We start from the raw sequence: 26,007 nt of genomic DNA on the forward strand, positions 1-26,007 counted from the left end.
GAGTTTAGTTTCCTTTTGCTTTAGAATTACAACTGGTTGTCTAAAACATTTCTAACTTTCAACATAAGGGCTGGCTTCGTCCCTTTCCAAATAACAGCTGTAGCATGGTTGTAATCTGGTGTGATGAGTGTGTATTTGTTTGGGAGAGAGGGTGGGACTAATTGGAAGTAAAGTCTGAATGAATTGAAATCTAGTCTGGTCATCTTCTTGAGAAAGGTATAGGTTTAAGCCTTCTGGTTTATTTACAGTTCTCACCAACATCGCAAATGAGCCATAATCTACACATCCATTCACACATACAGACGGCAGCAACACACACTCCATTAAGATCTTGAGCTAATCTCGTCTGGCAGGACCTTCCCCTCCCCGTAGAGGATTCATGCCCATTAGGCAGGTTAAACACACTGTGCCCTTGGAGTGGACCATCTGTTGCTGTGGGGCTTAGCCAAGCACCCTGGTAGAGTTAGTGGTCGTCCTCCTGGCCTAAAAATCCTATTTAGATTATTCAAATGTATGGGTGATACACAATATAAACTGAGGGTACAAAACATTAAGAACACCGTCCTAAAATTTAGTTGCACCCCTCTTTTGCCCTCATAACAGCCTCAATTTGTCGGGGCATGGACTCTACAAGGGGTCGAAAGTGTTCCACAGGGATGCTGGCCCATGTTGACTCCAATGCTTCCCACAGTTGTGTCAAGTTGGCTGGATGTCCTTTGGATGGTGGATCATTCTTGATACACACGGGAAATGTTGAGTGTGAAAAACCCAGCAGTGTTGCAGTTCTTGACAAACCCAGTGGCGTGTATTCATGGGTGCCAAAGGAAGCCAAGCTTCCCCCAAAAATTTACCCAAAAACAATACAAAATAAAAATGTTCAATTCGCAATAGGCTGAATGTATCTCACCGGAGAAAGCCTCAGAGCGAGCTAAACAGCGCCCCTCTGTCTCTGTGTGTACGCCATCTGATGCTGTCTGGTAAAAAAGTATGACATTGTTGCCGCCCGTAGCATTGAATGCAAGGGATGCCAGTGAGCATTTGGCCTCCCTTGATAAAAAAAAGAAATAATAAAATAAAAGCCAATCAGCGTTGAGCAAAACTTGAGTGAGCTCAACTGTGAATGGTCCTGCCGCAAAAAAAAGAAAAAAAAAGGGAAGCCAGTTTGGATTTGGCTTCACTCCTATCACGTCAAGAGCATACACGTCATTGACAGAAACTTGAATTGTTGAATATCGTTGTTTTGTTGTACTCCGGTGGCTAGCTAGCAAAAATGGTCCCTTTCCTAAATTAGCCATGGATGGAGATAGGGAATTGGACTTGTGGTTTTACTTAACTCTCCGTACTGACCAATGATTATAACGGCGATTATGATACAACCATAAAATCATACATTGTGCCCCTGGCCTGAGAGGATGAAAGTTCAAGATGTAGAAGGCTAATGTGAACTAGATAACATTGCCCATGAAAGGAAGTTAGGCTAGCGTTTTAGCCAGGTAGCCTAGGACAATAAAAAACAAAAGCGTGTACAGTATGACAGAGTCATAGACCATTTCGTCAACATGAGAGGATGGCATTGGCGTTTGTTTCACTACAAGTAGGGTGAGTCAACGTGTTTTTCCACTTGAACAAACACACACCAGATCAGAACCATGGACAGCCACATCATATTTAGCTAATGTTGATTGGACTAAATAGTGTTTCAGTATCTTTTAGTTGTCACTGTATTAGACTAAGCATAGGTGAATTGATGATGTTGAAATTCAAATGGTGCTGAAAGTGGAGGCAGCTCCTGTTTTCTTTACGACTTGAGGTAACTCTCCGTGGTTCTAAATCAATAGTTTTTTAGTAGTCCGAAAAATTAACTTGCTTGACCATGCTGTACACTACCGTTCAAAAGTTTGGGGTCACTTAGAAATGTCCTTGTTTTCCATGAAAACATACATGAAATTAGTTTTAACAGGAAAGACAGCAAAATACATAGGAAATGTAGTCATTGACAAGGTTAGAAATAATGATTTGTAATAGAAATAATTGTTTCCTTCAAACTTTGCTTTCGTCAAAGAATCCTCCATTTGCAGCAATTACAGCCTCGCAGACCTTTGGCATTCTAGTTGTCAATTTGTTGAGGTAATCTGAAGAGATTTCACCCCATGCTTCCTGAAGCACCTCCCACAAGTTGGATTGGCTTGATGGGCACTTCTTACGTACCAAGCTGCTACCACAACAGCTCAATAGGGTTGAGATCCGGTGACTGTGCTGGCCACTCCATTATAGACAGAACACCAGCTGACTGCTTCTTCTCTAAATAGTTATTGCATAGTTTGGAGCTGTGCTTTGGGTCATTGTCCTGTTGTAAGAGGAAATTGGCTCCAAGCAAGCGCCGTCCACAGGGTATGGCATGGCGTCGCAAAATGGAGTGATAGCCTTCCTTCTTCAAGATCCCCTTTACCCTGTACAAATCTCCCACTTTACCACCACCAAAGCATCCCCAGACCATCACATTGCCTCCACCATGCTTGACAGATGGCTTCAAGCACTCCTCCAGCATCTTTTCATTTGGTCTGCGTCTCACAAATGTTCTTCTTTGTGATCCGAACACCTCAAACTTCGATTTGTCTGTCCATAACACTTTTTTCCAATCTTCCACTGTCCAGTGTCTGTGTTCTTTTGCCCATCTTAATCTTTTCTTTTTATTGGCCAGTCTTTTTCTTTGGAACTCTGCCTAGAAGGTCAGCATCCCGGAGTCGCCTCTTCACTGTTGACGTTGAGACTAGTGTTTTACAGGTACTATTTAATGAAGCTGCCAGTTAAGGACCTGTGAGGCATCTGTTTATCAATTTAGACACCATCTTTGTCCTCTTGCTCAGTTGTGCACCGGGGCCTCCCACTCCTCTTTCTATTCTGGTTAGAGCCAGTTTGCGCTGTTCTGTGAAGGGAGTAGTACACAGCGTTGTACGAGATCTTCAGTTTCTTGGCAATTTCTCGCATGGAATAGCCTTCATTTCTCAGAACAAGAATAGACTGACGAGTTTCAGAAGAAAGTTATTTGTTTCTGGCCATTTTGAGCCTGTAATCGAACCCACAATTGCTGACGCTCCAGATACTCAACTAGTCTCAAGAAGGCCAGTTTTATTGCTTCTTTAAAATCAGCACAATAGTTTTCAGCTGTGCTAACATAATTGCAAAAGGGTTTTCTAATGATCAATTAGCCTTTTAAAATGATAAACTCTGATTAGCAAACACAACGTGCCATTGGAACACAGGACAGCATGTAACACAGGACTGATGGTTGCTGATAATGGGCCTCTGTACGCCTATGTAGATATTCCATTTATTTATTTTTAAAATCAGCCGTTTCCAGCTACAATAGCTATTTACAACATTAAGTGTCTACACTATTTCTGATCAATTTGATGTTATTTTAATGGACCAAAAAATTGTTTTTCTTTCGAAAACAAGGACATTTCTAAGTGACCCCAAACTTTTGAACGGTAGTGTAGGTCACGTAACTACATGCGATATGCTTTGTGGACAGAGGTTGTGCTCCGGTTTTGTGATTAAACAAAAGGTGTGTTTAATTGATTCTACCACTGTCTTCTTACAGTCTCGGTCATAGGCCTAGATAGCACGGTTGCAAGGCATATGAACTAACAGGTTATAGAGCAAACAACGCAAGTTTTTTCTGGCTTGGCTTCCCCAGTGATTTTACCCACGCACCGCCTCTGCACAAACTGGTGTGCCTGGCACCTACTTACATACCCTGTTCAAAGTTACTTAAATATTTTGTCTTGCCCATTCACCCTCAATGGCACACATACTCAACCCATGTCTCACGGCTTAAAAATCCTTCTTTAACCTGTCTCCACCCCTTCATCCAAACTGATTGAAGTGGATTTAAAAAGTGACATCAATAAGGGATCATAGCATTCACCTAGTCAGTCTATTACATGACATGGAAAGAGCAGGTGTTCATAATGTTTTGTACACTAATATACACTGCTCAAAAAAATTAAGGGAACACTAAAATAACACATCCTAGATCTGAATGAATGAAATAATCTTATTAAATACTTTTTTCTTTACATAGTTGAATGTGCTGACAACAAAATCACACAAAAATTATCAATGGAAATCAAATTTATCAACCCATGGAGGTCTGGATTTGGAGTCACCCTCAAAATTAAAGTGGAAAACCACACTACAGGCTGATCCAACTTTGATGTCATGTCCTTAAAACAAGTCAAATGAGGCTCAGTAGTGTGTGTGGCCTCCACGTGCCTGTATGACCTCCCCTACAACGCCTGGGCATGCTCCTGATGAGGGGGCGGATGGTCTCCCTGAGGGATCTCCTCCCAGACCTGGACTAAAGCATCCGCCAACTCCTGGACAGTCTGTGGTGCAACGTGGCGTTGGTGGATGGAGCGAGACATGATGTCCCAGATGTGCTCAATTGGATTCAGGTCTGGGGAACGGGCGGGCCAGTCCATAGCATCAATGCCTTCCTCTTGCAGGAACTGCTGACACACTCCAGCCACATGAGGTCTAGCATTGTCTTGCATTAGGAGGAACCCAGGGCCAACCGCACCAGCATATGGTCTCACAAGGGGTCTGAGGATCTCATCTCGGTACCTAATGGCAGTCAGGCTACCTCTGGCGAGCACATGGAGGGCTGTGCGGCCCCCCAAAGAAATGCCACCCAACACCATGACTGACCCACCACCAAACCGGTCATGCTGGAGGATGTTGCAGGCAGCAGAACATTCTCCACGGCGTCTCCAGACTCTGTCACGCCTGTCACATGTGCTCAGTGTGAACCTGCTTTCATCTGTGAAGAGCACAGGGCGCCAGTGGCGAATTTACCAATCTTGGTGTTCTCTGGCAAATGCCAAACGTCCTGCATGGTGTTGGGCTGTAAGCACAACCCCCACCTGTGGACGTCGGGCCCTCATACCACCCTCATGGAGTCTGTTTCTGACTGTTTGAGCTTACACATGCACATTTGTGGCCTGCTGGAGGTCATTTTGCAGGGCTCTGGCAGTGCTCCTCCTGCTCCTCCTTGCACAAAGGCGGAGGTAGCGGTCCTGCTGCTGGGTTGTTGCCCTCCTACGGCCTCCTCCACGTCTCCTGATGTACTGGCCTGTCTCCTGGTAGCGCCTCCATGCTCTGGACACTACGCTGACAGACACAGCAAACCTTCTTGCCACAGCTCGCATTGATGTGCCATCCTGGATGAGCTGCACTACCTGAGCCACTTGTGTGGGTTGTAGACTCCGTCTCATGCTACCACTAGAGTGAAAGCACCGCCAGCATTCAAAAGTGACCAAAACATCAGCCAGGAAGCATAGGAACTGAGAAGTGGTCTGTGGTCACCACCTGCAGAACCAGTGCTTTATTGGGGGTGTCTTGCTAATTGCCTATAATTTCCACCTGTTGTCTATTCCATTTGCACAACAGCATGTGAAATTATTGTCAATCAGTGTTGCTTCCTAAGTGGACAGTTTGATTTCACAGAAGTGTGATTGACTTGGAGTTACATTGTGTTGTTTAAGTGTTCCCTTTATTTTTTTGAGCAGTGTTATATATATATATATATATATATAAAAATGAAAGTATGTGGACACCCCTTCAAATTAGTGGATTCGGCTATTTCAACCACACAACCAGGTGTATAAATTCGTGCACACAGTGATGCAATCTCCATAGACAAACATTGGCAGTAGAATGGCATTACTGAAGAGCTCAGTGACTTTCAACATGGCACCGTCATAGGATGCCACCTTTCTAACAAGTCGGTTCATCAAATTTCTGCCCTGCTAGAGCTGCCCCGGTCAACTGTAAGTGCGGTTATTGTGAAGTGGAAACGTCTAGGAGCAACAACGGCTCAGCCGCGAAGTGGTAGGCCACACAAGCTCACAGAACGGGACTGCCGAGTGCTGAAGTGCGTAGCGCCTAAAAAAAAACATCAGCACAAGAACTGTTCGTCGGGAGCTTCAAGAAACGGGTTTCCATGGCCAAGCAGCCGCACACAAGCCTAAGATCACCATGCGCAATGCGAAGCGTCGGCTGGAGTGGTGTAAAGCTAGCCGCCATTGGACTGTGGAAACACGTTCTCTGGAGTGATGAATCACGCTTCACCATCTGGCAGTCCGACGGACAAATCTGGGTTTGGAGGATGCCAGGAGAACGCTACCTGCCCAAATGCATAGTGCCAACTGTAAAGTTTGGTGGAGGAGGAATAATGGTCTGGGGCTGTTTTCCATGGTTCAGGCTAGGCCCCTTAGTTCCAGTGAAGGGAAACCTTAACGCTACAGCATACAATGACATTTTAGACGATTCTGTACTTCCAACTTTGTGGCAACAGTTTGGGGAAGGCCTTTTCCTGTTTCAGCATGACAATGCCCCCGTGCACAAAACGAGGTCCATACAGAAATGGTTTGTCGAGATCGGTGTGGAAGAACTTGACTGGCCTGCACAGAGCCCTGACCTCAACCCCATTGAACGAATTGGAACGCCGACTGCGAGTCAGGCCTAATCGCCCAACATCTGTGCCCGACCTCACTAATGCTTGTGGCTGAATGGAAGCAAGTCCCCGCAGCGATGTTCCAACATCTAGTGGAAAGCCTTCCCAGAAGAGACGAGGCTGTTATAGCAGCAAAGGGGGGACCAACTCCATATTAATGCCCATGATTTTGTAATGAGATGTTTGACGAGCAGGTATCCACATACACTACATGACCAAAAGTATAACCCTTCCACAACCACAAGACCCACTAATAATGTAATTATTTTATCAAAATAGTTTAACCTGCTTTTTTTGCAATAATCACTGATCTGGCTTTTAAGTCTGTATGAAAATGCCCTAAAAACCATGCATAATGCACATTCACTAATAACGACTAACTTCTTGTAGCAGGCGTAATAGAAAATTAACACAGGTCTCAAACAATCTCTCAAGCACAAGCCCACGTGCTAGTGAGTAGCCAGCTAATCTTTGTATTTCAAGTTTAGCCAACTTGGATCTATATGCTAGCTAACAAGAGAGGAAACAGTTTAATTGTTGTGAACACACCCTTCTGTCTGTCTCCAACTGTTTGAACAGCATGCTAGCCTGTCCACTTTGTTCAGATGTTGAAATCAAGTGGCCTACCTTATTTCTCAGAATGAGAACAAGTTGCCAATTCCTTGTATAGTTGTGTTTCATGCTTATTGCACATTTATAAAACACAGACTCATATAACGGTCTTTGGCTAAAATGTTGCTTGTGGTAACCTATGTGGTACTGCAATGCACAGCACAGAAGGAGTGAAGGAGACTAGAAGAAAAAGACATGAGAACAAGCAGACAAACGCTCATAAAGACCCCACCAAAAAAAAGTGATTATTGCGATACAGGAATTTTGGAATGTCGCACAAAAACATACAATCAAATTAATTAAATATATCGCCCAGCCCTACCTCCTGGTCTTCTCAACCTCAGGGGGGACAGAACATAAATACAAATCCCAAACAAATATAATATTTGACAAACACATTATCATTTCAAACCTTGCTTACATTTATATACGATCACGTGTCTCTATTGTGTGGGAATACTTCGGAACAGATTTCCAAAATTAAAATAACTGGTGTTTTTACAGTCTTATGTCCAACAATGAACATGTAAAAACATTTTACTTTTGTTTTGCTCAGAAAACTTGGGGGCCAAATAAAACCACCCCACGGGCCGCCAGTTGGGGAAACCTGATTTATAGAGTAGAATGTGACAGTTAAGGTAGTTGGAACAGGTTCATCGCCTGTGGTTATGGGAGGAGCGGAAGGGCAGTGTGTGTGTGTACGTACTGTGCAGGTGTTTTCTTTTTAGGGGGAAGCTAGCAACAGGTGCAGTGAGCCAGCCCAGGGGTGCCCTAGGCTGTGGGTGTGACATTACTTTCTGGTTCAAAGCAGAGTGAGAGGAACAAAGCTACAGGGCCCAACTGACTGAGTCAACAAGAGCTATGAGTATAGAGTGTCTGTCTCTCTGTCTGATGTCATCTCGCCCACTGGGCCCATAATGGGCTGTGAAACACACTTGGAGTCTTTACACAACACACACCCTCTCATTAACTAATTCAAGGTCATTAACACACACGCTAAAATAGTGGGTAGCCTCTGACCATTACATTGCATATTACCATTTAGGACAGTACGACTCACGTCACTAAGTGCTAGTATTGCATAAAGTTTACTTGTCACTTGGTAAACAAATAACACAATGTGACCACTATCTTTTAGCCAAACATACCACTCCTTCTCTAGGCTACATCTGATTTACAAATAAATATTGTGTAACAGCCTGGTGACATCATGGTGGTGTGTGAGGTGAGGACAGCCACACAGGGTCCTGGCCTGAAGTAGGTGTCGACTCTACATCTAGGCTAAAGGACAAACCTGGGGTGTATTCATTATGTCTTGCAATGGAAACCGTTTACAGGTTAAGAACCAAGCGGAAGCAAACAGAGCAAACAGAACGAAACGGGGAGGGACCTACCTGAATTTGTCCAACAGAAACTCCCGTTTCCGTTACAAAACGTTCTCCATTTAGAGTGAACGGTTTCATTTTTAAAACAGATTAAACGTTTTGCAACAAAATCGGTGTAATGAATACACCCCTGCTATACTGTGGCCATGAAGCAGCTTGTCCCAGGCACTGGGAGAGGCACAGCAGTGACAAAGTGACAGCACACACTGCTGTACAGCACCTCACAACAGCAGCTGAAGCCAGCCCATTTCCAAATCATAGTCTCCTTAAGGGTGGTGTCTGTTTTCCTGGCTCACTTTAATTTGCCTTCTGAGGCTACAGTAAAGAATGGAAGTCTAGGCATCCCCTCCTCCAGCCCACTGCCCTGAGCCAAGACCCCATATCAACACTGGGCAGAGCCTAAAATTCCGCTAAATATATTTGCATTCACAAAACGGTGCTTCTATACTCACTTCTTGGCTCATATTAAAAGGAGAGAAATATAGGCCCGAAAAATCAACTAGGCCTATTAACTTTCTTCTGATACCATGTAATCAGAGAGTGCTAAGTAAAGTCCTCATAACACCTCAGCTGTGGGTCAGTGTATCCTATCATCTCAGATCGTCACTGTGGAGGAGAAACAGACCAGGATTGTTATCTTCTCCAGAACTCTCACTCCACATTCCAACACGGAATATTGACAATTCCAGGAAAGGGGAAGAGAGTGATGTACCGTACCACCTCGTACCAGGAGGGGGTAGAGAGAGGGGGCGGAGACATGGGAAGTATGATGGTGGAGAGAGAGAGAAAGGGGGATATATGAAAGCCTTTAGTCCATTTAAGATCATGGCATTTACAATAAGTGTTACAGAAGTACACTTATCAGCTTTCAAACGCTTCCAAAATTAAAGTGGAGTCCTTTCAGCTATTCTATCTGTTCAAAAGTTGACCATGACCTTCAACTTGGCAGTGTAGATAAATGGAAGCAATGGTAGCACAGTTAATATATAAAACAGCAAGGCAAACTTACTCTATATGTAAACTCTTCTACTCCCATATGGGCAACATTCTGGCATTGTTACTTAGATAAATAGAATGCTTTCTCTGGCTAGTCAACCATGACTTTGACTGGACAAACAAATGCCCCTCTGGTTGAAAAGGTCAGACAGAGCCGTTGCTAAATTCTAGCCAGTAAGAAGGAGTAATAGGTAATTCTGAATCAAACAGTATATTTTTTCTGCCTACTATAATTGTTTTTCTTCCTGGGGTAGCATGGTAGGAGTGCTTGTAATATATGATATACATGTACTAATAAAATCTTTCTTGGGGGTGCTAATGGGGTGCTAGGCTATTCTTGAGGGGGCTTCAGCACCATCTTGCCCCTCCCTGGAGCCGCGCATGCTGCCAGGAGTAGCCTACCAGACGAGAAGGGTTTGCACCTTTGGGACTATTCCATTTGGATCCATTGCAGAAAACATAACCTACTACTCCATTTGAACCGAGGTCTGTTCTGAAGAGAGGAGAGCAGTAGGAGCACGCAGGGGTTAAATTAGGCCTAACAGTTCCTCTGTAGGGTAACCTAGCTGAGGCGGACAGCAGGGCCGGGGGCCGGTGGGGGACAGTGATTCCCCTCACAGTGAGTGAGCGACAGATTGAGAATTCCTGGGGGACACAAACAGGTCAGAGAGAACACTGAGGTACTGTGTGTTCCTGGCCTGGGTCCAGGGCCCAGTCCCTCCCGGAGCAGGCCCTGCAGACATGCTGAACAGTCCTCACCTCAGCTCACTACTGTGTGTGTGTTTCAAATAAAATGTGAAAGTATGAGGTTATGAGCTTCCTCACACAAGAAACAAGTAGGCTAAATGACATGATACAGCCTAGCTCTTTGTTCGCAGAAGATCAACTGTACTTATGAGGTGATGCCATTACATCAGCTACATAGGAGAGAATAGCTGGACACTGGACACACACACTTCCAGGAAGTTCCTCAGACCAGCGCTGCTAGCTAGGTAACATGACTCGACAGGGGGACAGCATTAGCACTTTAATTCTCCCTCTCCTTGGCTATCACTGAAACCGATACAGAGTCAGAGAGAGCGAAGCAGCTAGGCGAATCTACAAATGTAGCCTATAAGCCAAGGAGTCCAGTCCAGGCAGTAGGCCTAGTAGCCAACTCCATTTTCGACCTGCTGTTGCTGGGCATAGTTGACCAGAATGACCACATTGCATATGTCCCTAAATGTCTAAATTTGCGAAAGTTCGCAAGACATCCATCCATGTTCAACCGGTATGTTTACTAAACTTCCAAAAGCTATAGGCTAGACTATGAGTAAAGTGTCTGCAGGGACAACGTCTTGCAACTAAAATTAAAACATTTAAATAAAACTCATTCTGAAAGTGTACCAGAAAGCAGATGTCATAATAGTTAGGAGCCATTTGGGTTTAGGCTCACTCGGCTGTTGATGAATGAGGGGAAGTATCGGAGATACAGGTACCTGAATACCTTAAATGACGAACTTGTCAAAATAAGGGGAACACTCTTGGCTGTCATGCATTCTGTAGCTTATCATCAGATATGATAGCACAGGCTAATTTGAGAATTCAGGACCGATTGTTGACAATACAACATTGATTCTGAGGGGAAACCAACCACTCTCAATGGTGTTGATAAGCAAGGTGGGTAGGGTCCTTCCTGGCTATTTTAGGTAAGTGATTGGAGGCAGACCACCTAAAAAGGAGGGAACCACCTTATCTGTGAATAGCAGAACACTGTCAGCTGACTGGAGGCATGTGATTAAGGAAACTAATAAGATTTGGACTTGTGTTCTTTTTGGCCAAGAAAGTATCAGGCTGTAGGTAATAAGCGATCAGTGTGGGTGCTGCCTGATTGATAAGGTTGTAGCCATCTACAGTACCTGGATGTGGGCTTCACTGATACCCTTCATTGTGTATTGCTTTTCGGTTTGACCTGTACATACACTACCGGTCAAAAGTTTTAGAACACCCACTCATTCAAGGGTTGTTCTTTATTTTTACTATTTTCTACATTGTAGAATAATAATGAAGACATCAAAACTATGAAATAACACATATGCAATCATGTAGTAACCAAAAAAAGTGTTAAATCAAAATATGAGATTCTTCAAATAGCCACCCTTTGCCTTGATGACAGCTTTGCACACTCTTGGCATTCTCTCAACCAGCTTCAACTGGAATACTTTTCCAACAGTCTTGAAGGAGTTCCCACATATGCTGAGAACTTGTCGGCTGCTTTTCCTTCACTCTGCGGTCTGACTCATCCCAAACCATCTTAATTTGGTTGAGGTCGGGGGATTGTGGAGGCCAGGTCATCTGATGCAGCACTCCATCACTCTCCTTCTTGGTAAAATAGCCCTTACATAGCCTGGAGGTGTGTTTTGGGTCATTGTCCTGTTGAAAACCTCAAATTCGGACCTCCAATTTGGAGATGTGTCTGTTACTTGAACTCTGTGAAGCATTCATTTGTGCTGCAATTTCTGAGGCTGGTAACTAATGAACTTATCCTCTGCAGGAGAGGTAACTCTGGGTCTTCCATTCCTGTGGCGGTCCTCATGAGAGCCAGTTTCCTCATAGGGCTTGATGGTTTTGCGACTGCACTTGAAGAAACTTTCAAAGTTCTTTAAATGTTGCGTATTGACTGACCTTCATGTCTTAAAGTAACGATGGACTGTCGTTTCTCTTTGCTTATTTGAGCTGTTCTTGCCATAATATGGACTTGGTCATTTATCAAACAGGTCTATCTTCTGTATATCACAATACTGGCATAACCTCAGTGGTAGAGCATACTTCAGTGCTGGTAGATGTTGAGAGCTGGTGACCAAATGAAGATCAGCAGTCTATGTTGATTGATGACTATCTGGTCAGACTATTGCATTGCTGTCAAAACAGACTGACAGCCACCTCATTCCCTTTGTCGACATCATGCATTTGTAACTAACTGGTAAATTGGTTAAATAGAATGTTGAGACATAATACAGTAGGGGAAGGGTTGTAAGGCGAGAATCCTGGCGTCCTGACTCCAGGCTGGAATAATATCATTTTTCATAGCTAGAATTCCACCTTGTAAGCTAATAGCAGAACTCAAATGCAAAACGTTGTCTTATTCAAAAAGCTATAAACAAAATGCCTGTTCAAACAGTGCATCAATGAAGGCACCCAAACTTCACACACGCAACAGGTAGGGCCATAGAAATAACTAGAATCATTCAATTTCTATGGGTTGGGCTAGATACTAGTCCGCCCAGCTAGCTTCTTAGCCAACTAGCCTGGCATTGCGTTGCGACATTTTTCGATGTGACATGGGTTGGATTAAAAGTGACATGGTCATTTCAGTGACAATTTTACACAAGCAAATAGACTATTTAGTTGTTAACCCACACAGTTGAAACATCAACAACTTTAGTTCAACCTGATGTGAAATGCTCTATTATGCTAGTTTACTAGGTAGCATAAACTTTAAAAGCTCGCGCTAGATAATGCTAGCATGCTAGCTAACGTTAGCTTCCTGGCAACCTGTTGCAAACAATGCCACCCCAAAACACATAGGAAATGGAAGAGAACTACTCACTTTTTCCCGCAACGGTGTCGAAAATATATACTTCATTGAGGTGTCCAATGTTATTCCATTGGTTTTTGTATCAATTGAGTGAAGAAAGACTCAACTTTGCTAACTTTGTGCCACAATATCAGTCGAGATCCTCTCTCCCGGCGTAGCCTTGCATTATTAGGAATAATTTCCAACTCAAGGGTTGAGACGTCAAGGGTCTCCCATTTGCTCCACAGCGCCCCAAGTAACGTTACATTCATGAAACAATGTTCGCGATTGGTCAATGCTGCTCACAGGATCCTAAACAATGATATATCTTGTCCAATGAAAGATTACTTTATATCTATAAAGTGACAGGGTGAATTAAATGAAAAATTCAGTGTTTTTATGCAAAGCTTTTTGCTGAAATCAAGGCAATCAAATCAAGGACCAATGCTGTAGAAATAAATATTATCTTATGTACTCTATGTAGCGTAGAATAAAATAAAATAGTTCGATTTTTCCAAGAGGACATAAATAAGAGACTGAACTAATCGTTTTACATAATGATCAAGGATTTTTTATTTTTCATCAGTTTCATCAATATCGTTACAGAAATGTTTTATAGTACAGAGTTCAATATCTCCTCATTGCTTCATTAATTTCTTTAGGAGTGCTGGTCACCATAACATCTGTACAATATCACTTTTTTATTAATAATTTTTTCTGTACATTGTTTTAATAGTTGTTAAAAAGGCAGTCAGCACTTTAAATAAGCTGTTTCTTCCTTTTGAAATTAAACAAATAAAAGATAAAGTTCTCTCCCTACCCCAGTTCCCTCATCTATCTGTACTAGTGTGTGTGAGGTGAGCAGTCCTGGAGGGGTGAGGGTGGGGGGGAGAGAGGTGGTGTTGGTAGAGTAGAAGGGCATGTGGAACCAGAGCCAGAATATACATATCTCTGTGTGGGACCAGGTGAGGTTAGACTGATGAAGCTAGTGGGCCACTGCCTTCCTCCGCCTTTAAGGCCTGTATTCATAAAGGTGTAGGAGTGATGATCTAGGATCAGTTTATTTTTTTAAAATCATAATTAATACGATTATATAGACCGGGGGGACCTGGACCTGCATCCACAAAGCATCTCAAATAAAAATCTAATCAATGTTTATTGTTGCGTACACAGATTAGCAGATGTTAAAGCAGGTGAGGCGAAATGCTTATAATCTCAGAGTAGGAGTTCTGATCTAGGATCCGTTTTGCATTTTAGATCATAATTAATAATCCTAGATCAGGACTCCTACTCTGAGATGCTTTGTGGATACGGGCCTTGATCCTTGATCAGCATTCCTACTCAGAGCCACTTTATAAATACAGGACCAGGTCTCATCATGATGCCTGCCACTTTTGGCACTGCGCACATAAACACGACTCACAAGATAAACGACAAGTAAAGCTGTGTGTGAAGCCATTATGAAGCATAATGAAGCCAATATAATGTGGCATATAAGAGAAGAATACTAAAGGGAGGTAAAGATAGCTGTCACCTAAAGGCACCCTCAGGACCCTGAAAGCACTTCTCCTATCAAGCCAGAGCACCAAGGCTACATCCTGATTCTCCACTCTTTTCCTGTATACTTTCTTGCATGGATTTAGCAACGGTGGAAACTCCCTCCAGCCAATGTGCACACTTCAGGAGAAGGATGGAGAATCAGGACATAGACCAAGGGGGACTTCTGACATTATCTCGAAAGAGTTTTCATTGTAAAAAAAAAAAAAAAGATGTATTTTTAACCTTTTTGTGAGATAAGAAAATAGGCTTTCTTTTTTAATCCTGTTAAGCACCTACAGCTTCCTATTGAAATGCTACTGCTATCTATCTATAAGGTCTAGGGTTGAACACACAAAGCAATTGCAAGGATGAAAGAGAAACAGAGTTGCTTAATATGATGATAATATAATATTAATAATTATCATAATAATCATGATACTTATAATAATAATATAATATATTACAGAATAAATCTCTTATGTTTTATATATATTTTTCTCCACTTTTAAAAGGTATTACATTTTGTCTTTCTTTGAAATACAATTATATTTTCAAATTCATATTTTCATGATCAATGTATGTACTCATTTATTTTGTGTTCGAGATGTTGATTCATTATACTTGATCAACTTTATTATCCAAATCAATAAAAACTTGCTGTGCCGTTACGTATTACAGAATAGTTATGATATGTGGACATGCACCACTTCCTCTCTATCTATCTGTCCCTGTAAGATGACATCATCATAGTCGTCCTATGACCATCACATCCACAACCTCTCCTTTATGCAGCTCCACGTATTGCTCTGTTTTAGGAGGCAACATCAGCAGCCCATTGGCACTTCTCATGCTCATCAGTCGACTACTCATCTGATTTCCTGTAGAGGTGGAGAGGGAGAAAGAGAGAGAGAGAAAGAGTGAGAGAGAGGAGAGAATGAAGGAGAGGGTGGTTAGAAAGGGGGGAGGGGACAAGAGGGGGAGGAGGGTGGGGAGACAGAGAGAGAGTCTATAACATGGCAAGGATAAACTTTCTGATAAGCATTTTCCCTTATCCATTATTCCATGCAAACATGCTGACAAACTATTGTGTATTTACTTAGTATGTGATAATACCTGTGCTCTGTGCCCATGGCAGAGGCTCCTGGTGGTGCCATGTCAGGATGCAGCGGTGGTACTCTGGACGAGGGTCCAACTTTACATCACAGGACAGCTGTTTACACACACAGGAGAGAGCAGGGAGCAGAATGATGACATCACACTCAAATTTAAACCCCAACGTATTTGCATTAAAGCTATGTGTATAAAACCCTCTCCAGCTCTCCCTCGAACTCCCTAACTTATGCAGCAAGCTCAAAGGACACACATATCTGGCTCCAAGGACCATGAATGCAAGGTGGCACGCTTTTTCATTTTGTGCCTGTATTTCACCCGTGTCCAGAATAGGTTGAAGATAGAGAAGGTTAAGACAACCTAATAATTCCATGCAGATGCGTTAGAAAATAACTACATTCATTGGACCAGCGCCAGAGCGAAAATGACTGGAATTGAATGCTAGCAGTACAGAAAGTTTGCCATCAAAGTAGAAAATAAACACAATTGTAGTGAATTTCAGCTAACTACTCAGCAAACATATGGCACACATATTTACATAAGTATTCAGAACCTTTACTCCAGGACTGCCCAACCCTGTTCATGGAGAGCTACTGTCCTGTAGGTTTTTGCTCCAATCCTTATCTAGCACACCTGATTCTAATAATTAGCAGGTTTATAAGATTAATCAGGTTAGTAACACCTGGGGTTGGAGCGAAAACCTACAGGAGGGTAGCTCTCCAGGAACAGGATTGGGCAACCCTGCTTTACTCAGTACTTTATTGAAGTACCTTTGGCAGCGTTTACAGCCTAGAGTCTTCTTGTTTTTGCTCTGACATGCACTGTCAACTGTGGGATCTTATATAGACAGGTGTGTGCCTTTCCAAATCATGTCCAATCAATTTAATTTACCACAGGTGGACTCCAATCAAGTTGTAGAAACATCTCAAGGATGATCAATGGAAACAGGATGCACCTGAGCTCAATTCCGAGTCTCATTGCAAAGGGTCTGAATACTTATGTAAATACGTTTTTATTTTTAATACATTTGCAAACATTTCTTAAAACCTGTTTTTGCTTTTTCATTATCGGGTATTGTGTGTAGATTGATGAGAGAAAACAATTATTGTATCCATTTTAGAATAAGGCTGTAACGTAACAAAATGTGGAAAAAGTCAATGGGTCTGAATACTTTCCGAATGTACTGTAAATGTTTTTCTAATGATCTACAGACACTTTATTACTTGATTTCCTAACCGCTGGTCACGTTTTCAATGTTAATAGTTTAGAATCAGCAACAGCGCTGTTCCAATTTCTAACGCTGCCGCATTTAATTATTACACTGTCTTAACCTGTATTTTTTTGACCTAGTGTCCAGAAACCCTCCATAACAGCCAGTGCTGTTAACTTACCCTGGCTTTGATAATGGTGGGCCGAGGGTCCAGGATCCCCTGCATCTTCCTCAGAGCAGGGATGACGAAGAGGTTACAGGTGACGACAGCAGACACTGGGTTACCTGACCAACAGAGAGAGAGGTGCTGAGGATGAGAGGGAGACAAGGAGGGGACATTACCACTGTTCAGGGCTGAGGAGGGAGACGGCAGGATAGGCCTGGGAAGGTTTGGACGGGTTGGGGTTGAGGAGCATTGTTGTTGTTGACATGCTCCAGCTAGTAGCCCCTGTAGGACAGGACAAGGGCTCAGTGCATAGGGCAGTGGTTTTCTTCACCCCACTGGTCTGTCAGTATGGGGCCCAGGCTGCGGCTGGGGACCTGGGCTGGGGCTGGAGGAATGGGGAGGTAGACAGTGAGACATGTACGCTTCTGCCTTTTAAAGTTTTCACAGAGGAGGGACTGGTGGGTGAGAGCTCTTGAGAGTGGGACAAGTTTGTGAGTGCTATCTCTTTACACCAACAAGCAGCGGTGAGGGGTAGCAATATCAGGGGGAGAGGGTGAGCGGCGCTCTCAAATCACAACAACAAGCAACAGCATGGAATCATGGGATAGATACTCACAGGGGCAGGGACTTGGGGACATACTGAGAAACAGAACGAGGAGCGACAGAACCAACAGCAACACCACAGAAACGTTAAAGAAACAAAACAATATTTATCTCTCAGAAAACAGAACAGAAAATCACATAAGTAAAGAAAAACTCAAGTTTATTTTATGTTTTGTTAAGATTCAAGTTTGGGTTCACTAAAAGGTGTAGTGATCTTGTTTAGTTTAATAACCACTAGAAAAACTGACAAAAATTCCCCCAAACATGCCCAAAGTCTGGGAGACAAAAATACAAAAAATAAAATGTATCCATTTGGCCTGATAAAAAGTTTTTTAGATAATTTGAAGCCCATATAATTTGAGTTGGGTCGAGTTTCAGTTAAGCACTCTTAAAGAAAAAACACATTTCCCATTTTCAGTTTAAATTCCGTTTTCTGAGCTCAGGTGAAGTAAGCTTGCTTTCAGGTAGAGAGCAGCACACTGAACGGTACAGTATGGTCAACCAGGTTGGTAGCACCTACTTCCGCGCGGGGGCGGTGGCACGGGCACCCTGCTTGCCTCACTGTCGGGCACAGGGTCGATGCGAATGGCGCCTGTGTCTCTGAAGGTGAAATTACCTTAAAGGGGGAATATAAAAAGAGTGGCGGTCACCACAGCCACAGACTAGCCGTCCGGACATATGTAGGACGGGCAGAGACAAGGCAGGGGTGCTGGGGCAGGTTGGCAATAGGACGGGCAGAGGCAGGGGGCCTGGGCAAGGGACTAAGGAGTCCTGGGCTGGGGCCTATGGAGAGGTGTGGAGTGGCCAGGTCGAATGCTAGGAAAGTAGAGGGACAAGAGGCTGTTGTCAGCAGGCTTGAGTAAGAGAGGAGGCAGGGCACTTTGATTGGTTGGGTGGGTCAAATAGGGGTCAAATTTCAGGTTTGGTTTGGATGGGGGTCAGGGTTGGCTGCGGTTTGAGTTTTTGGGCTGTGTGAGTCTGAGATAAAACACAGGAGCATGGTTTTGGAGGGCTTATATAAAAATACAAACACACACAAACATGGTTATAATACTAATTACAACTCATTTACAAAATGAAAATGATCAATCAGAGAGAAGAGAAATGGCTGCTGTGGGTTGGAAGGGTTCCAAGATGCTGTGGAAACTGAAAGGGGAGTGTGATTAAAGAGAAACATTACCTCTGTCTGAGGGCATGCTGCTGGATTAATATAACATGTTTCCCTCAAGGAAACATATATTTGGTTGGTAAATGGTGGCGTTTTGGACTCAGAGCAGAGACACAGATAAGTGCCTGAGATCTCAGTCAAGACCAGCGGTCCCCTGCCAGTCCTGAGACTCAACAACAACATTTATACACACAAACACACACAACATACAGTACACACAGTACACACACAGTACACATGACATGCAGATCTCATCAAGACATACCTGGTAGAGCAAATATCAGTTTCCGTGCCCCGTCAATGTCTACAGTGGCGAACGTGGTGGGAAGACTAAAGAGGACAGATGACAAACTCAGTGAGACCTTCCATGATGGACTATCCAACTCTTCTAAACCATCCTCACTTAATTCATTAAGAAGGCATAAACTTTGAATAACCCCATCACGTCTCACCCTGGCTTCATAAAGACCCGTCCAAAGTGGATCTGGGCATGGAGGTCAATGTCCAGCACCTGCTTCAGGTAGTCCTGAAACGCAAAGAGATACATTGTATGTTATTGTACTGTATTTACAGTGTATTCCATGCCAATAAAGTTAACTGAATCGACTTTGATATTGCCAGGAACACATGGGAGAGGATTAAACTTCTAATCGAATGGAAACTTTGTGCATCTTTAACATGTCTGCCGGTCTCTGACAGATGGTGAGGTGTAAATATGTGATCCAATAACATAAATAATTGGAGCAGAAAACCCAGCGAGGGAAGCAGAGAACTCAGCTAAGCAGTAAACATTCAAAAGGTCAGCCAAACCAGCCGCTTCATCACCAAGGAGTACCAGCTGGGTCAGAACAACAGATGGCAGCAGAGTGCATGAGCTGGACAGTACGTGAGGTTCAACATAGAAAACAAACTGTTGTGGTGAATTCCAAAACGAGTTCTAGCCCCTACTACCTAGCCATGATGGAATTGATTTAGCTCTCTCAAACACAATGACCTCTCGCAAAAATGTCCATCCAAATGAGCTCGCTGCCCCACCTCTCATCCCCTTCTCTTTTTTATTTAAACATTTCATTTGGATTGGATCTTACCTTCTCTCCCATGGACACGCCCCCTGAGGTGATGATGACATCAGCACGGCTGATGCCCTCGTTCAGGGCGTTGAGGAGGTCATCTGGGCTGTAGGGGAAAGGTCATAGTTCAGACCCTCCCATCTTTTTGATCGTATATATCTATCTACAGTTTTGCAGACACAGATTTAGCCTAGTCCTGGACTAAAAAGCACTTTCAGATTCCGGGACTAGGAGTAATGTGCGTCCATGAAACCAGCCCAATGTTTTCTAGGAGGGTAGACAAGCCAATTGTTATTGGGGGTTATGATTGAGTTATGTTCACTGACTTGTCTCCCACGATGCCCAGGTTGATGGTAGGGTATCCGTGCTCCTGAATGGTGGCCAGCAGTGTAGATCTGTTACTGTCCCTGATCTTCCCTGGGTGCAGGTCATCCTCTGGGTTCAACAGCTACACACACACACACACACACACACACACACACAAAAAGAAGAAGATTACATAATTATCCATTGTCTATTGGAAACCATCTCACATCCTGCAAGATCTTCCCAACAGACCTGGGATTCGACCCAGCAATCGGTTGCCGCCTTACACGCCTCTCTAACCTCAAACCCAGGTATTAAAGACACCATGAGAGAAGACAAAATGTGTGTGCATGCATGCGAGCGTGCGTGCGTGTGCTCACCTCGTTGCCAGTGGACATGACAGCCACCACAGGGAACTTCTGCACCTCCACCTCAGTGACTCCTACGGTGGCCAGCAGGCCGATCTCAGAGGGGCCCATGTGGGTTCCCTTGGACAGGACACACTCCCCACGCTTTATATCATGACCTATAGGCCTGGAGGGAGGGGAGACAGAGATATACATGACTGTGTGGTATAGTACTGATACAGAACAGCATTAAGGAACATTTGAATTTCAGTTTACATCCTGAATTGACTGGATTTAAATGGAATTGACCCCACCAGCCTGATTGGTACAACCTAAAACTTCTCGCTCACCTGATGTCCTGTCCAGGCCGTGCCTGTACCAAGATCCGCACCTCCAGCTCTTCTGTGCCCTGCAACGACAAACAGGTTAGTGAAGAAAATACAGTACAGTATATTGTAAGGAAGAGGATTGTGGCAGATGAGTAAGTCTATGTACAACATAGAAAGGCTGTCAGTTTGTGGAGAGGAGGTACAGGAGACAGATGAGAGAGTGTTGAGGGAAAAGGGGAGTGAGTTGAGAAAGAGAGAGGAGAGAGACAGATTGTATGTTATTGTATTGCTTTTGTATAGTGTATTCCAATAAAGGTTGTTGTGATAATTGAGATGGGGACAGGAAGTTGTCATAGGTCATGGTTGACTCACGTCCTCAGACTCTCGGAGCAGTTCAGTATCCTCCACCTGCACCACAGCATCCGCCCCACAGGGGATAGGAGCCCCCGTTGTCACCCTCATCACCTGGCCCGGCATCACTGTGTGGGTGGGCTACAGGGACACACACAGGTTGGACATTATAAAGGTGTTAAACATGCTAATGGAAAGTATTTTAAGGCATTATAGCTGCATCATAATGCATTATAACTGCCGGCATGGAGTAGTGTTATCAACATTTCAATTGGGAAAATCAATCGACTGTATACCATTTTCACAAGATACACTTGAGCTACTCTTGAACATGAGGCTCCATAGTGGAGGCTGTGTGACAATTGTAAGAAAGCCGAGTGGAGTGTTGCAGAGACAGGGTCTGTGTGTAGAGCAGAGCTCTATATAAAACTCTGTGTAGAGGTAGAGAGAGGACATGGTCCGTCTCTGTGGAGAGTCTTGTAATCACAGCTGAGCCAGTGACCTGTGTAACTTCACATTGCAGGATAGCCCAGGTGAATACTCTGACTCACACAGAGGTAGGAAAAGGGAGGGGAGTTCTTATTATAGTATGTTCTCAAAGCAACACTCCAGAATATCAGGGCTCACAAACTGTAAGGAGCTCACCTGCTGTCCTGCCTGTGACTCTCCAATGATGAAGCGATCTCCAGGACCATCAGCCGCTGAGAGGGAGAGAGAGAGAGAGAGAGAGAGAGAGAGAGAGAGAGAGAGAGAGGGAGGGATGGAGATGGGGAGAGCGATAGCAGGAGAGAGCGAGAGAACAGTAAGACATAAATAGCTGAAAAGGCTGCAATGGTCAAAGACACAAAAACAAGCACTGATACTAAAGTCTAGCATTGTAATCTCTCAAACTCCTAAACTGTACACCCACTAGTCCTGGCATCTCACCTCGCACGGCGTAGCCATCTTTGACTGATGCAGGGAATGGAGGCAGGTTGTCTTTGGCATAGACGTCCTGCGCTAAGACTCGACCCATCCCATCTACAATAGTAGAGTAAAGTACAGTAGAGTAGAAATAGGAGAAAGGTAGGAGGGAAAGACGGAGAGTAGAAAAAAAGCTTGTCATTTCACACATCAATTGGAGGAGTACACAAGATGTGATATGCATGCTGGCGGGGTAGGCTGTGTCCCTCTATGTTTTGGTTAATGTGTGTGTGTGTATGCAGTGCAGTGCAGTGAGGATGGGCCAGAGAACACATAAAGTTATAACCATGCTGCCACACAATCTGTTGACAACAGCACAGACAGACGATGGTAGGACAAGACAGAGTGTCGAGTAGGTGTTGTTGAACGTGAAGAAGACAAAATCGAGACACACAGACAGGCCTACATCACATGAAACCCTTGCTAGATGTGTGTGTGTGCACGAGCGTGTGTGTGTGTGTGCACGAGCGTGTGTGTGTGTGTGAGAGAGAGAGAGAGAGAGAGAGAGAGAGAGAGAGAGAGAGAGAGAGAGAGAGAGAGAGAGAGAGAGAGAGAGAGAGAGAGAGAGAGAGAGAGAGAGAGAGAGAGAGAGAGGGAAAGAGAAGGCTGGGGAGCCAAGTGTTACACTGTGACGCTAGCTAACTCTGACGCAGCGGAGCTACTAATTACAGCCTCTCACTCACACACACACACACACACACACACACACACACACACACACACACACACACACACACACACACAGAGACAGGTTCCTCTGGGGAGAGAGCGGGGAGCTCATTCTCAGCACATAAAAGAGAAGAGAAAACAAGCCATGGTGAACAGGGAGAATGACACAGAAAAAGAGAAAGAGAGAGAGAGGGTGGGAGAGGAAGTAATGAAGAGAGAAAACTAAAGAGCGATGGCGAGAAAGAGAGAGAGCGAAAGAGAGTGAAAAAGAGAGAGAGAGAGAGAGAGAGAGCAGGCTTCTCCTCTATTGAAGGATGATTAGAGGAGACTTACTGTTCCAAAATACCACATCTGATGAGCAGCTAAATATAGAACATCTCTTTTATAACGTGATCAAACAGATGGATACAGAGGTATCTATGGAAACAGACGAATACACCGAATACACAGCGAACGGAGCGCCACGACACACTCGCCTCGCCTCCGTCAAGCTGGCTGACAAGACAACCAAAATGTAGCTGGTTAATAACATAACAACTCCCCATGGAATGCAAGACAGAACTCAACTACACACACAGCAGAAAATACACACACACACACACACACACACACACACACACACACACACACCACTGCACAAAACGACGAGACAGGTAACAAGGGCCCTCAAAAATAGAAACATATGCTCTCTATTAGCTAAGAAACACTGCAACCTGATGCATTACACATCACAACAGGAGCAACAAACAAAGTGACAGATACCATAAAATATCCCCACTACACTCTATTTCCTCATATCAGGACAGAGACCGATGCCTAGTGTACACTGGTGTGTGTGTGTGTGTGTACACCCGTGATAGTTTTACAACCAAAACACCAACAGTGATTCTTACAACACCATTCTGCAACACCGGCACAGCCTCCACCTCTTCAATTTAGTTGAAATATCCAATATCCTTCATCGCTCTATGGGCCCATCAATCTCTTAGGTGTTCCTTGTATCATTATATTAACCAACAAGACAAAATAGCACTTTGTAAAGTACCCTGAGCCCTTACTTACTGCCATCGGAGAGAGTAAACAACGCCATTTCAAAGATTTATGAAGAGTTATTCCTGGCGCAGCCTTTACACTATTGCCCATATTTACTTTGGGTTGGTGTCGGAGAGCCTATGGTTCATAGCGATGCACTAACTCACTGTGTGAGTGATGCTCAACTTTATCCCATACATCAGCACCCTACACCTACTATTTTCTTTCAGAGACAGGGCAGTTGGGAGGAGGACAGTGGGTGGGATTCAAACTGCTAGAACACCCCAGTCGACCTACAACCACTGTTGATTAGGGTAGGGTCATACACTTCTTGTGTTATCACCTTCCTGAATGTGTTCTTGGGTTACGTTAGTGACGGGGTTATGTACTGGCTTTGTGTTTCCCTGACGCTCTGTGTGTCACTGTCACAAGGAGTGTGTGTTCCTTCCTGCCCCACTGTCTGCAGTGTGCCTCGCTCTAGCCCTTGCTCGCTCGCGCCTGATTGGTTGGGTGCCTCCCCCGTCCTGTGGTGGATGATGTCCTTGTGCCCGGCGGTTGTTGCATATGCAGATGATGGGAGATGGGAAATGACCACACAGAAAGCGCTCCCAGAACTGGGTCACTCACTTCTCTCATGGCCGACAGAAAGAGAGAGAGAGAGAGAGAGAGAGAGAGAGAGAGAGAGAGAGAGAGAGAGAGAGAGAGAGAGAGAGAGAGAGAGAGAGAGAGAGAGAGAGAGAGAGAGAGAGAGAGAGAGAGAGAGAGAGAGAGAGAGAGAGAGATAAAGGATGAAAGAGAGAGAAAGAAGGAGAGAGGGAAACGGAAACGTCTCTATCATATACAAATCTATTATTCAGGCTTGGCGCAGAGAACAAATCAAATCAACGGAGCAGGACGCCCTTCCAAACTTAACAAGCAAAAAGAACAACATGGTTGTCTTGTGTTCTGAGACGTTTCGTCTGAGCTGAGGGGTGTTTTGTTTCCACACCTTCTCCCCTGTGTGTCTATGTGCTTCCTGGGTGGGTAGTGGATTAGTGGGCATCTCTTTTACCCACATAGATGCCAGTCACAACTGACAGGGGGTGGATAAACTCTGAGCCCTCACATTTGACCTTCGCTGTGCTGGAAGAGAGAGAGGGCGGTAGGAATGGCAGAGTAAAGCTCGCCCACTCCTGCATTTACATATATTTTTACATACATTAAAAACTCCTCCCGCATTATTCTAACACGGTGTGGGCACTGGACCGAACTGCTCAGGACATCATGGTGAAAGGTCCTCCATAAATGCACAATACTAATGTAATATGAGGAGGAGGATAGTAGGTGGATTTTGCTAGCAGCCAGATCATGCAACAGATTGAGAAGCAACAGCAACATCAGCACTAGTAGCAGCCCATGGCCTGGCCCGAGCACCTCTATTGCCCCTTAGTGGTCAGGAGGTGAAATGACCCAGTGGAGTGAAGAGAGAGGAGGGTGGGGCCCCTCCTGTCCCCCGGTCGTGTGTCCCCCCCGTCCCGAGACCCCCAACCGGAACCCTGTCTGCCATGGTCTGGGCAGTGGGCACTCTGGGAAGTGGGCAGGCAGTGGGGTGCTGTCGTTTCTTTTTTCTTTTCAGTGGGGTGGTGGTTGGTGGTGAGGAGGGAGGCATGACGTCACCGATGACATCACTGACCTGTGTGATGCCAGGGAGCCAGGGAGGAGGCTGCATTAGCATGATTGGCCCCCGGGCCCCCAGCCACGGCTCTCCTCTCCTGCTTTGGTGCTCCTCCTGTGGACGCTGTGGCTGAGATAAAGTAAGGGGGCTTTTTCCAGTCCGTGCCACTCAGGGGCCAAATGGGCTTAACGGGTTCTGCTCCAGCAGGGCCTGCCGGGGGCCACGCAGGTTAGGGGCTGTCGTTGTTGCTCACACACGTGCTACATTATCCCAACCACCCCCAATATATAGCACTGTACACCCCCTCCCATAGACACACACAGAAGCCATAGAAACAGAACACAACCCACGAATAGACCCAACAGTAACACACTGCAGGCAGCAAGGTGACTGAGGCCATGATAGTCATTCAACATGCACT

The 26,007-nt window shown here is 44.5% G+C and overlaps 2 protein-coding genes across 17 annotated transcripts in view; both read right to left on the reverse strand.

The window, feature by feature from the left end:
- The window catches only part of LOC121539581 (protein PALS1), a 29,912-nt gene extending 16,629 nt beyond the window's left edge, over positions 1-13,283 (reverse strand). For both annotated transcript variants that reach the window (XM_041848195.2, XM_041848194.2), the window contains exon 1: positions 13,103-13,283. The gene's annotated coding sequence lies outside the window, so the exon portion shown is untranslated. The remainder of the gene's footprint in view (positions 1-13,102) is intronic.
- A 334-nt stretch (positions 13,284-13,617) lies between these two features.
- LOC121539579 (gephyrin) overlaps positions 13,618-26,007 on the reverse strand; it is a 110,472-nt gene continuing 98,082 nt past the window's right edge. For all 15 annotated transcript variants that reach the window (XM_041848192.2, XM_041848189.2, XM_045205599.1 and 12 more), the window contains 12 exons: positions 22,196-22,288; positions 21,914-21,969; positions 21,290-21,409; positions 20,939-20,997; positions 20,622-20,775; positions 20,262-20,383; positions 19,954-20,041; positions 19,318-19,391; positions 19,131-19,195; positions 17,110-17,213; positions 15,722-15,818; positions 13,618-15,486 (listed from right to left, as the gene is read on the reverse strand). In XM_041848192.2, the coding sequence (XP_041704126.1) occupies positions 15,353-15,486; positions 15,722-15,818; positions 17,110-17,213; positions 19,131-19,195; positions 19,318-19,391; positions 19,954-20,041; positions 20,262-20,383; positions 20,622-20,775; positions 20,939-20,997; positions 21,290-21,409; positions 21,914-21,969; positions 22,196-22,288 (1,166 nt within the window). In that variant the 3' untranslated portion in view covers positions 13,618-15,352. The remainder of the gene's footprint in view (positions 15,487-15,721; positions 15,819-17,109; positions 17,214-19,130; positions 19,196-19,317; positions 19,392-19,953; positions 20,042-20,261; positions 20,384-20,621; positions 20,776-20,938; positions 20,998-21,289; positions 21,410-21,913; positions 21,970-22,195; positions 22,289-26,007) is intronic.

The sequence above is a fragment of the Coregonus clupeaformis genome, chromosome 20 (genome assembly GCF_020615455.1).
Source record: "Coregonus clupeaformis isolate EN_2021a chromosome 20, ASM2061545v1, whole genome shotgun sequence".
Taxonomy (NCBI): Eukaryota; Metazoa; Chordata; class Actinopteri; order Salmoniformes; family Salmonidae; genus Coregonus; species Coregonus clupeaformis.